The 13401-nt window shown below is 37.4% G+C and overlaps 1 protein-coding gene across 1 annotated transcript in view; it reads left to right on the top strand.

The window, feature by feature from the left end:
• LOC127437057 (5-hydroxytryptamine receptor 7-like) overlaps nucleotides 1–11070 on the top strand; it is a 62264-nt gene extending 51194 nt beyond the window's left edge. The window contains exon 2 of the mRNA XM_051691709.1: nucleotides 4830–11070. Coding sequence (XP_051547669.1) covers nucleotides 4830–5571 — 742 coding nt within the window. The 3' untranslated portion in view covers nucleotides 5572–11070. The remainder of the gene's footprint in view (nucleotides 1–4829) is intronic.
• The last annotated feature ends 2331 nt before the right edge of the window (nucleotides 11071–13401 follow it).

The raw sequence follows: 13401 nt of genomic DNA, 5'->3' as shown, positions 1-13401 counted from the left end.
AACTGAAGGTGGATTTCAGCTTTTCAGCGAGTTCTTTCTTTTCACATAATTATATAATTTAAATGCCAATCAATATTTTATGTCCATGTATTTATTTATTTGGTTTTGTAATAAGCTTTGTGTCGTGGTCCTGATCTCCCTGTCTGGGTTTATTTTGCAATTACAACCGGCTGCCTGTACTTTATCCCTTACTTATTTACCTCTCCTTGGTCAAAAATGACCCAAACGCAATAGGAGGATTAATACATGTTCCTTATTAATTCCAAATAAGAAAGTTCTCACCTTTTCTTCTGACATCACCAATCCCTCTTACTTTTTCAACCCCTCCCTTCTGACCTGTCATAAATCCACCACTCACATTCAGGTCTGGCGTCATTCTAGTATGTAACACACACTTTCCACTTTTTTCATTATGATGGATAAAATCAAGCCTTACCCTACTTCTTTCTCATTGATATCCTGCTTCACTTGAAAATGTGTCACTTTAAGGTAGTAAAATGGGTTGTAAATGATTCATCTTGACTTTAAAATATCGTTTCATGTCCCCTATCCACTGTCCTGCCAAAAAAAAAAAAAAAAGAAGCAAACAGCCTGTAAATATCAGAATAATTAAAAACAAAAGACGGTCACTCATAAGGTATTGTTTCATTTAAAAGTGGAAAATTGTAAATTGTGTCCATGGAAAGGATTACATTGACATGTCAGACTGCATTTTCCAAATGACCTAGAATTATTATTAAAGATATTCTAGCCTTGCAACCTCTTATGGCCTTAATGTTATTACAGCAATAATGGCTTCATTATTTGCATGATCCCAGACATCCACGGTGCCCAGAGAATCATAAACCAATGGCTGGTTGACTGCTAAGCCTCTTAGTGTCACAGTTATTCATTGTTCTGTTCCATGGACTCTTATTTTGAATTGGTTTTGTCATCCTTCCTTAGTTTCCCCCGGACTACACTTCCCATAATCCACTGCCCTCATCACTGCCATCTGTTCCCAATCCTCCTCACCTGTTCTCCATTCCTTCATCAGCACCTTTTTGTATAAATACCCTCCTGTTTTGTTCATTCCTTGTCAGTTCTTGAAGTGTTTTGTTATGTTTAGCATTATATTTTGTTCCACTCCAGATGTTTCCGTGACTAATTCCACGTATAATGTTTTGTCCACTCCAGCGTTATTACTTGACTGATTCCCTGTATTTGTTCCACTCCAGTGTCTACTATTAAAAGATTGAAATGTTACTCCTGCGTCTCCTCTCTTCCACTCCTTGAACCAACATTGCATTTAGAGGGAAGCTGGAATCATCTACTCTAAGCAGATGATGAAGTCTAAGCCAGAGCTGGTGCCATGGAAATTCAGATCTGTATAGTTGAGCTGTCACTGCATATAGGGGATATAGAGTTTCAGGAATTTTGTATCAGTGTTGCTCATGTGCTCAATCTACATACTCTTTGCTGTAAATCCACTGACTTGATTTTTACTGGTGTGATGGAGAGAAATGTATGATGTTAAGTCTATGATAACAGTAGGGCAGAATGTCACGGTGATCGTATATGACCTTTAACGGACACTGAATCATTCAAATCTGTGTTTAGGTCTGACTGTTTAGAATCAGAATGCTTGCGCATACAAGGAATTTGTCTTGGTGTCAGAAGCTTCCAGTGCACAAACAATACAACAAGACCGAGATGATAATAATTTAAAAAAAAAAAAAAAAAAGAGAAGGGAATAGAAAATAAAGTATTTATAGAATACACAATATATATATATGTGTGTGTGTGTGTGTGTGTGTGTGTGTATGTATATATATATATATATATATATATATATATATATATTATATATATACTCTATATACATGTATGTACAATATCCAAATCTGTTATATACAGAAGCAAGGGAATGTAATGGCAGAAGAGGTATGGTATGTTGGATAAATATAAATAGATTAAGCTGTGTATTGCACAATTATTTCTCAATGTGGCAGTTTTAACTGTTCATGAGATGAATAGCCTGGGGGAAAAAAATGTTCCTGTGCCTGATGGTTCTGGTGCTCAGTGCTCTGCAGCGCCTGCCAGAAGGCAACAGTTCAAAGGTAGTGGGCTGGGTGAGTGATTTTTCCAGCCCATTTCCTCACTCTGGAAGTGTACAGTTCTTGAAGGGAGGGCAGGGGGCAACCAATAATCTGCTCAGCAGTCCAAACTGTCCTTTGTAGTCTTCTGATATCTGATTTCGTAGCTGCACCAAACCAGACAGTGACTGAAGTGCAGAGGATAGACTCAATGACTGCTGAGTAGAACTGTATCAGCAGCGTCTGTGGCAGGTTGAACTTCCTCAACTGGCGAAGGAAGTACAACCTCTGCTGGGCCTTTTTCACTATGGAGTCAATGTGGGTCTCCCACTTCAGGTCCTGTGAGATGGTAGTGCCCAGGAACCTGAATGACTCCACTGCTGCCACAGTGCTGTTTAGAATGGTGAGGGGGGGTCAGTGTTTGGGTGTTCCTCCTAAAGTCCACAATCATCTCCATCGTTTTGAGCATGTTCAGCTCCAGGTTGTTTTGACTACACCAGTGAGCCAGCTGTTCAACCTCCCTTCTGTATACAGACTCATCGTCATCTTGGATGAGGCAGATGACAGTAGTGTCATCTGCAAACTTCAGGAGCTTGACAGAGGGGTCCTTGATGGTGCAGTCATTTGTATACAGCGGGAAGAGTAGTGGGGAGAGCACACATCCCTGGGGGGCACCAGTGCTGATTGCACATGTACTGGAAGTGAATTTCCCCTGTCTCACTAGCAGCTGCCTGTCCGTCAGAGAGCTGGTGATCCACTGACAGATAGATAGTTTAGTTTAGATAGTTTTAGTTTATAACACACTCACACAAAAACACAAAGAACAGCACAAAAAAAAAAAAAGATCTTTATGGAAAACACGTTCTTGCAGTAAGCGTCTCCTGGGACCCGGGGTCAGATGATGATAGCAATGAGAAGCCTTCATCAAATCTTCAAGGGCTGTAATTGTCTGCTCTTTAAATGTGCTTGCAACATTCGATTTAGCCACGACAGATGCCATGGCAGCATCAAGGTCTGTTTTCTCAGCAGCACAAGTCGTGATATTATAATTGATCTTCTTTTCCGTGTGCTACCGCTCATCAGCTCAACTCAAGTGGGTGCTGATTGGTTTAAACAAGATCTGTTGAGGCAAATGCAATTTGTGCTACTGCAGTCTTGCCACGCTGTAGTGTGCCCCTGATGTGAACTTAATTTCCTTAAAATGCTAAATGTCTCGTTTCATTCTCATTTGCCAATCAATCATCTTATAAAGTACCACCCATTGTCTTATTGAGCAGAATTCTAGGAAACAAGAGCTGGAGACGAGTTAAAGCTGCAGAGTATTATTTGTGATCAAAGTATAAATGTTTTTTTGTTTTTTTTTTGCCCATCAGTCTAGTTTTACCAGTCACTTTAATTTTTCATATATATATATATATATATGTGTGTGTGTGTGTGTTTGAGAAAATTACCATTTTGACAACAAGTACTGACAACGTTTCTCCCAAATTCCAAATCAAAATATTGTCATTTAGAGCATTTCTTTGCAGAAAATGACAACTGGTCAAAATAACTAAAAAGATGCAGTATTTTCAGGCCTCAAATAATGCAAAGAAAACAAGTTCATATAAATTTTTAAACAACACAATACTAATGTTTTAACAAAGGAAGAGTTCAGAAATCAATATTTGGTGGAATAACCCTGATTTTCAGTCACAACTTTCACATTGCTGTTGGGTGACTTTATGCCACTCCTGGCGCAAAAATTCAAGCAGCTCGGCTTTGTTGGATGGCTTGTGGCCATCCATCTTCCTCTTGATCACATTCCAGAGGTTTTCAATGGGGCTCAGGTCTGGAGATTGGGCTGGCCATGACAGGGTCTTGATCCGGTGGTCCTCCATCCTCACCTTGATTGACCTGGCTGTGTGGCATGGAGCATTGTCCAGCTGGAAAAACCAGTCCTCAGAGTTGGGGAACATTGTCAGAGCAGAAGAATGCAAGTTTTCTTCTAGGATAACCTTGTACGTGGCTTGATTCATGCGTCCTTCACAAAGACGAATCTGCCCGATTCCAGCCTTGCTGAAGCACCCCCAGATCATCACCGATCTTCCACCAAATTTCACAGTGGGATGCCAGACACTGTTGCTTGAAGGCCTCTCCAGGTCTCTGTCTAACCATTAGATGACCAGGTGGAGAATTGGTGATGATCTGGGGGTGCTTCAGCAAGGCTGGATTTGGGCAGATTCGTCTTTGTGAAGGACGCATGAATCAAGCCACGTAACGTTTGGTTTACTGTCACCTACCTGTCAGCTTGGACCAGTCTGGCCATTCTCCTCTGACCTCTATCATTAACAAGCTGTTTTCGCCCACAGTCATATGAATTACTTTTTATGATGCCTTTATGTGCTTTTTGGAACATCAAAATGTTGGCACCTATTCACTTGCATTGTATGGACCTATAGAGCTGAAATATTTTTCTAAAAATCATAACTTGTGTTCTGCAGAAGAAAGAAAGTCATACACATCTGGGAGTAAATGATGACAGACTTTTCTTTTAAGAATGGATGTCACTGTATACCTATATATGGCTGGACTGACAATAAACTTGAACTTAAAACTTGAAACTTAAACTCTTCAAACCAAATTTTTTTTAATTTTTGTATAGCGATTCCTCCTCAGACATAGCAATGATTGAGTTTGGTTATAGCTCAAGTCTGAACTTTGTTCAAAAATAATAATAATTTCTAATCTGACTGTCTGATTTATTTTTCACAGATACCTTGGCATCACCCGCCCTTTGACCTACCCTGCACGTCAAAATGGCCAACTGATGGCAAAGATGATCTTTGGCGTATGGCTTGTATCCGCCTCCATCACACTGCCACCATTTTGCGGATGGGCGAAGAACGTCAACACTGCTGGCGTTTGTCTGATCAGCCAGGACTTCGGCTACACCATCTACTCCACCGCGGTGGCCTTCTACATCCCCATGATCGTCATGCTCTTCATGTACTACAAGATCTTCAAAGCCGCCAGGAAGAGCGGTGCCAAACATCGTTTTACCGATCTCTCTCGCCGCGATTGTCTGGAAACAGTGGCCAGCGAGGCATTGAGAATGCAAGGCCTGAAACCCCAACCGGGCGTAGCCGAGGAGTGTGTGGCTCTTTCTCGTCTGCTAAGCCGAGAACGCCAGAATATCTCCATCTTTAAGCGAGAACAAAAGGCAGCTACGACGTTGGGGGTGATAGTTGGGGTATTCGGAATTTGCTGGCTACCGTTTTTCATTCTCTCTACAGCAAGACCTTTCATATGTGGGGTCAAGTGTAGTTGCATACCAATTTGGTTGGAGAGGACGCTGCTGTGGTTTGGCTATGCTAACTCGTTAATGAATCCCTTTATTTATGCTTTCTTCAATCGCGACCTGCGCTCCACATACTGGGACTTGCTTCGGTGCCGGTACCGAAACATAAACAGACGACTATCTGCTGTAGGTGTACATGAGGCATTGAAGGTTTAAAGTAAAAATAGCGTGATGTTCCTCACAAAGGATGTGGTTTGGCCTAAATTTGTTTGCAGTCAAATGGCACAATTCACACATGCCTGAATCAATGTCAGCATCCAAGACTTCAAAGCCACTATAATGGAGAACATTGCACAGCATTATATTGTACACCTGTTGGCTTTTTAAAGGACAGTGTGAACACTAGGTTTCAAAGATACAAAAGACAGGACCAGAGCTTCATACTTCTTCAGTACACTGATAGTGGATTTCATCATGGCATTTTTGGTCAGTAGTTGTTCCACCATTGTTTATTTAGGATGTCTAGGTATACTAGGAATATTCTGGGTAAAACAAGTTAACAGGATCTGGGGCAGAAAAAATTGCTGGAATTTTATCTAGCTATTTTAATCTGAATTGTAAATTTGCGCATAAAAAACATGAATGGAAATGCTTGATATGTGCATAAACTCTCAAAATTACTTAAAAGTTAATGTGCTAGGCAGAGGTGGATTTTCTAGAGTTTTTCATTAATAAAAATGTGCATTAAGACAATGGAAACAGTTACATTTTTGGAAATGTGCTTAAAAAACTTTTGGATAGAAAACCCCAGCTAGTAACTGTATGCATTTAAAATGGTAGTCTATGGGGCAAACATACAACTTATCGTCCATGTCTTTTACAAAAAGAAGGACAAGTCAAAACTATTTTCTATGGTTATCAATAGCATAGAGCCATAGATCTTATTATTTAAACCAGAATATTGGTTTCTCTGAAGGTTACTCCTAATATATTTACATTTATTAATTTGGCAGACACTTTTATCCAAAAGTGACTTACAAAAGAGGAATAATACATCATAAGCGATTCATCTTTAGGAGACAGAGGTACGAAAATGCTGCATTACAAAAATTCACTAGCATCAGAATAGTAGTATCCAATACAGATTAGAGTGTAACACAAATATATATAATCATTTTTATTTTTATTTTTTAAATGAGTGAATGGTTAAGTGCTCATGGAAAAGATGTGTTTTTAGCCATTTTTTGAAGACAGAGAGAGAGCCTGCTTCACGGATGGAGTTGGGAAGGTCATTCCACCAACGTGGTAATAAATTAAATAAAATACAAAGCGAACAGTTTGGTGTTATAAATGTTGCATTTTCATTTCCAAAAACCAACAAATACACTTCTGTGAAACATATAAGGAATCAAAATTGGTGCAAATTGCACAGTAAATCAGTTTGTATCAAAATTTTCTTAAGAATGATTCAATTAATGGGTGATTCTCACGAAACCTGTCAAGAAAATGTCCTGGTAATATTTAACCCCAAATACAAAAATGTTATATTTTTGTAATGATATAGGAAATTATATTTTGCATAAAGAAAATGAGCCAACATTTAGGACATTAAGAATTTTTGCATTGTAACATTATTTTAAAAAAGCACATTTTACCACACAATTCTTTTTACTGTAACAATTCTCGACAATGTACTTTTACTATTCCCATAGTTTTTGATAATTCTCATTACCATTACAGTCATTTTTGTTATGTATTACCATAAGAAACAATGGTGTTGTACAATGATTAAAAAATTGTTTTTTTATTAAAATCAGCAAAAAGTTAAAAGCAGTACCAAGGGAGTACTACGATGATTTATAAATATTTTACAATTTAAATTTAAAAAAACATTTCATGTTGTAGTAATGAGAATTTGGGGTAAAATTAGAATAATTGTCATGAAAATAATGTCACAATGTAAAAACTCTTAATGGCCCTAAACTTTCTATATGCAAAACTTAATTTCTTATTTGTTTCTTTTGATTTTGGAGTAAAATAGGACTAGGACGTTTTGTGAGAAACACCCTATTGCATCATCAAGACTTGAGCTGAACATGTCTGCTGTTTCTATGCTATTTCTATCTATAAATTCAAAGCAATCAGCTCATTGTTGTCATTGAGGGCTGAGGTGTGATTATGTGAATGCTCTCAAATATCTTGGCCACCACTTTCGCAAGGCTGTTAATTTTCTCATCATAGGTTGTGCAGCATGAAAGAAAAGTGCAAATCTTCACACTTTGGAAATCCTGCCTCCTTCACATTTGTCATTGGGCAAAGCTGCTACCCTGTTCTAAACCTTTTCAGTTCCTGCTGTTCACAAAGCTTAGAAACCAATTCGAGAGTTCACATGAAGGCCACAATGTTGACAAGTTGTTTTCCCTTTACTCTGAAGCTCTGAAGAAGTATGCAGCCACCTTAAAGCAATTGTTCTGTACATATCTGAATCTCCAGTGGAGAAAAATAAGGGCTTGTGGGTAGCTGTCACCATGAGGCTTGACTGATATTGGAAATCCATCAGTGTGTGTGTGCGAATCCCTGCTTTGAGACAACGAGAGACAGGACACTCACCTTGCTTTTCCAATGACTCTGTCTATTTTAAGATCTTTAAGAACATGGCTGTCTTTGACAGAACATCTAACTCCGCAAGCCTTTGTGCATATGCAGTGATCTGGCATTGTTGGTTTTGTATATCTTTTTTGACCTAATGTGGCAATTGAAAAAGACATTCAATGCTTTTAAGTGTCTCTTCAACCATGAATGATGAAACTCATGGTAAGTAATGTTAACTGGAGGGACTGATGTGAAATTTCAAGTGCTAACAAGGGACTCCTTTTAACGGATACGTTATTGACTGAACAAGTTTACATGATCTCACAGTGAGATCTAGAGGAGAAATGTTGTTTATGTACAGTGATATATGTTTGTTGCCAAATCTTTGTGAGAAGCTTACAAAGCGTTTATTGTCACAGAATTTAACTCTGAACCAGAAACGTTGGAATTGCCTGTGAATATCTGTGTATTATCTTTTCCCCCAAGGATTATACTGAGTGTTTTGCCAAGATTGTTAATGTGAAACTAAACAAAGAGAGAATTTAAGAAAGTTTAAATTAAAAGACAAAGAAATCAAGGTACCCTGACAGTTTTGACTTCTTTAGTACATTTTACCAGCAGAGGAAATAATGAAGAAACAACAAAAGAGTGAATACATGACAGAATTCTAATTTTTGGGTGAACTATCGCTTTAAAACCACTTCTATAGATGTGTTTATGGCACAGCTGCTCGAAATAGAAGCCTGTCTGTACTTTATACAGTACAATTTCAAGATACAACTTAAACTGATTAGAAACACTTTTAAAAATATATATAATTATATATTTTATAATTATATATTATAAAAGGAGTGAACAGGAATAAAGCCATCCAAGATTGGTGCTAATAGTACATTACATACAATACAATTCAAATGACATGTGATTTATACAGGAGGCCAGTAAAATGCAGCATTCAGCACAAAACTATATATTGTACACCATACTACACAGATGCAAGGGCATACAGTTCAATAACTCTGAAGAGAGTGACATACAGTAGAAAATGAAGAAGAATGAAATATGATTGATGTATAGCACCCTAAGACATGTTATTATCAGGTAGTGCAGGTACTTAGGGTTTCATTAGCCGTGTGCAGTCACTTGGAAATAAGTGGCTTTGAACCTACTGAATGGTGTTTTGATGCGACAGTAGATCTTACAGTGTTATGAAAGAAATAGTTTGTGGGGAGAGAAAAAAAAAATATACAGTAGATAAAATCCACTTTTGCCATTTAATTTTTGCTCCTATAAATATACAGTATACTGCATCCTCACCAGATAGCAATGACACTTCCATTAGTGTATACGGATAAAAGCTGTTAATTGATGTGTCATAAATTGCCTGATAAAAGTTGTAGCTGCCATGTATTTGAGAAGGTGGCAACTTGCCAAGTGGGTGCCCTGAACTCCACCAGCCATCTCATTTACAAATTTACAAAGGTCAACAATTTTGGGGGCATGCTGAAATGGGTTTCGCCCAGGGCGCCATACATAACCATTATTGTGAGTTTGGGGCAGGGCTGTTTTTCGACCAATGGAATATGGGGGTACTGTTTGGAAAACATGTTTAGACACAGTCATTATTTTTGCAGTCCCATTTCGTGCCACTAGGTCATTTACCAGATTACAAAGTCCTAGTAGTTCACCCAAAAATGAAAATTCTATCAATATTTGCTCACCCTCATGTTGTTTCAAACCTGTATGACTTTTTTTTCCTTCGTGGAACACAAAAGGAGATGTTAGACAGTTTGTTAGCCTCAGTCGCCATTCATATGCATTGCAAAAAATAATAAAATAATAAAAGTACGAGGAAAGAAAGTCATACTGATTTGAAACCAAATGAGGATGTGTAAATAATTACATGATTTTTATTTTGATGTGAACTTTCCCTTTCATATGAAATATATTTTCAACTTCCTAAAAGAAAAAAATGTTAAGGCTTATTGGAGTCACACATAATGGTGGCTGTCTGGTATGTGAGACATCTCATATGTTTTTTTGTTTTTGCTTTTTGCTGTTTCCTGTGTTTGAAGACAGCATAAGTTAGGAAATACTGTGTCACACTTGTCTTGGGGCACAAAAGCAATATTCAAAGCCAGACAGATGGTGCCAACCTGAGTTCCGTTTGTGCATTATGAAAATGGAATGTGTTTATGGAATCCAAATCGATGAAGTGACACTGAAGCAGAGTGAGCTTTGTTTCTTAACCAAACTAATGTGACAGGGTGAGGCAATAGATGAAAATGTCTGTGAAAACAGACGTGCATAGATTTGACATATAAAAATGCACACTCAGGGCATTTTTCAACCTCTTGGGAATTCAGCATGTAACATACAGTCTTCAGAGAGCTACAGCTCTAATTCTCCTTGTTTGCTGACAGCTTTGGGTTTTCCCAGTGTACGGTACACATAACTGCAGTGCAATCACTGAATGTCAGTTTTATGTGTTAAATGAGTATTTTAACAAACAAACCATAACCCTAAAGAGACTGACCCCTTGTAATTGGAGTTGCAGGGCAATAGAACCAGTGTTTGTGCTGTTTGAAGAACTTCCTGCTATGTCATGTTAACAGGATGTGGGCAAAGATGAGAAGTTGTTTTTGTTTTGTTTTATTTTGTTTGACTGAACTTTTGTACAGACATGTTGTAGAATGTGCCATATTGATCAACTGACAAAGTGCTTTCTCTACACCGATATGTTTATATACGGAATTACAAAACTGTGAATAAGTTTATGGCCTGTGAGCATTTTTTCCTGTAATGTTTACATGTCTTTAGTCCTATTTAGAAAGGGTTAGTTTATGAGGTTGGGTAAATTTGTTTTTCACAGATATACTCCAACATTTTAATCCTACCAAAATTGAATTGTCTTACATAATATTGGTAAATGGAGCAAATTACATGGCTAATTTACTGTATCCTCTGAGAAATCAAAACTTGACTGAATAAGAATTTGTCTGCTTGCGGTATTGTAGAATTTTACAAAATGTTTCTCATTTATTTGGGCCTTTATCTAATATGGTGACTAAACCTATATTTCTCTTTGCACAGCCTAGTGCACCTCCTTTGTGTATTTAGACTTTTTTCCCCAAACATTTCTGAGTAAAATAGTAGCTTTAGTAGCAACATCAGATATGATCCTCACCTTAATTAATTCCTTGGCTTAATTATATATAGGCCTATACAAGGGCACCTCTGGGTACACGTGACCAAGAATAAAAATGTACCCTTATTGTTTAGGGGGGTCCAGGTGCCCCCCGGAGAAAATCTTTGAAAAAACAACACCAAAACATTCAATTATGGTGATTTTGAGAGAAACTTTTTTTGTTTTATACGCAGTCTGCGTAGGGCACCAACTCCCTAGGGGGGGACCAGAAACTCCACGGCTGCCATTACTCGCATGTTATACATTATTCAAGGACCCGGTAGCAGTCGTTCAACACAGTCAATCGCCTCGCGCTCGCACTTTCTCACCACGCTCCACAAATTTGCACCATGAATCAGAATGAATCACAAATTAATTCAGATAGTTCTGCAAACCCTTTTGGCCAATTCACAAAAAAAGAATGACTCAAAATAATTATTTACTCGCAAATCGGGCATTGCTAGTTCTGATTTTAAACAGCCGACAGAAATAGAGGACACACATCATGATTATTGCAATATTTGTAGGGAAAATATTTCTCAGGTCAGTCGGACCGCTAATGACACACAAAGTGCATAAAGCTGTATGTATATACAGTATACATATCATTTTTATGATACACGCATCCAGAGCACATTACCTTTTATGACGTCCACATCCAGACAACAACATAATAACTACAGAGATCCTGTACATGACATCATCGCAGATGTCCTGTATTATGAATGTAAATGGTGGGTTGTAAATAAACAACACGGATACAAAAATATATTTTGGGATTTTATTCTGATAGCTGCTTCCAAACCCCCCCCCCCCCAAAAAACAGCAGTCGATGGGGCCATATTGTATATATATATATATATATATATATATATATATATATATATATATAAAGAATAAAGAAAATGTAAAAATGTTATATGGTACAACAAAATACAAAAATGAAATAAAAAAATAAAAAAATAAAAATGTTTATATGTAAATGAAATACGGTAGAGGCTAATGTTAAATGAAAATACAAACAAGGCATTCGCCTACCCATATGCTTCAGAATACATCACCTTAATACATGCTTATATCATTCACAGCATTATATGCATTCAAGTGCTTGCTTAAATCACTCAAAGCATTTTATGCATTTAACACATGCTTAAATCACTCATAGAACTGTTCTTATTTTTTAACCAGATTTTAAGTACATGTATAAGAGTTTTAAAAATACAATTCTCATTACACATGTTCGCTTAATTGGAAAACACTCTGGGCTATAAATCATTAAATAACATATGGTTAATTCTAAATTTACATACCCAGTCCTCACATGTGCACAAAACGTGATCAAACGCCACAAATGCAATCTATATGCATCCTTCAAAAACGATCCATAACATACGACTCTTCTGAACACATATTTACTGTAATTTATCAGCATTTTGTGTAAAATTTGACATTTACCCAAGAGTTCTCAAACGATGAACAAAACCAGGAGCTTTCTTGCACAACATATGTTTTCACATCTCTAACAGGAGAGAGTGCCAGAAACCAAGTGTTGCAAAGGTTCTTAAAGGGGCCTCGTCCAATTTATGACTAGAGTTAAATTACATGAAATTTCTCCATTTGGCTACATTAATTATTATGCATGCAGCTTTTATGACATCATATTAACTGAGAGACCATATTGTCTATTTGTACTTTCATTTGTCACAATTCAGGAGCATTTAAAATGAGTTAGCAAAGACAAAAAACATCCAGAGCTATCAAAATGCATCTGGTTGTTCAGGCCTCATCCAAATGGAACTCCTATTGGTCAAGATACGGAAGTTTGGGAGCCTCGCAATCCAGATGTGAGCAAGAATCATAGATGAGAGCAACATAGACAGAGCAACCACACAACACTAATTGCCATATGTAGCAAAGACATCATTCAATAGAACCTCACTCAAACTTTTAACAGCAACATTTTTCATTCCAGTATTAGCATCACTGTGGAAATGAAAATTATATTTGCATATAGTGCAGTAATAGTAGGCTAGATCAGATTATATCTGTTTTGTGGAGGCACATTTATGTGGACAAGTGTAAATAGAATGGACATAACCAGAAAGCAACCCAAAAGATCAAAAGCATCTAGCTATCTGATCAGTAAAACTCATGAAGTGACCAAACGTAAATACTCTCTAAGTGTCTTGGTGAATATGATGGGATGCTCAAAGGTAAGCTTCGTAATATACAGGGCTGAAAGGGTTACTTTCGAAATGTATTCCACT

The sequence above is a fragment of the Myxocyprinus asiaticus genome, chromosome 4, assembly GCF_019703515.2.
Source record: "Myxocyprinus asiaticus isolate MX2 ecotype Aquarium Trade chromosome 4, UBuf_Myxa_2, whole genome shotgun sequence".
Taxonomy (NCBI): Eukaryota; Metazoa; Chordata; class Actinopteri; order Cypriniformes; family Catostomidae; genus Myxocyprinus; species Myxocyprinus asiaticus.
Note: the sequence above shows the minus strand (reverse complement) of the source record. Positions and strands in the feature narration are given on the sequence as shown.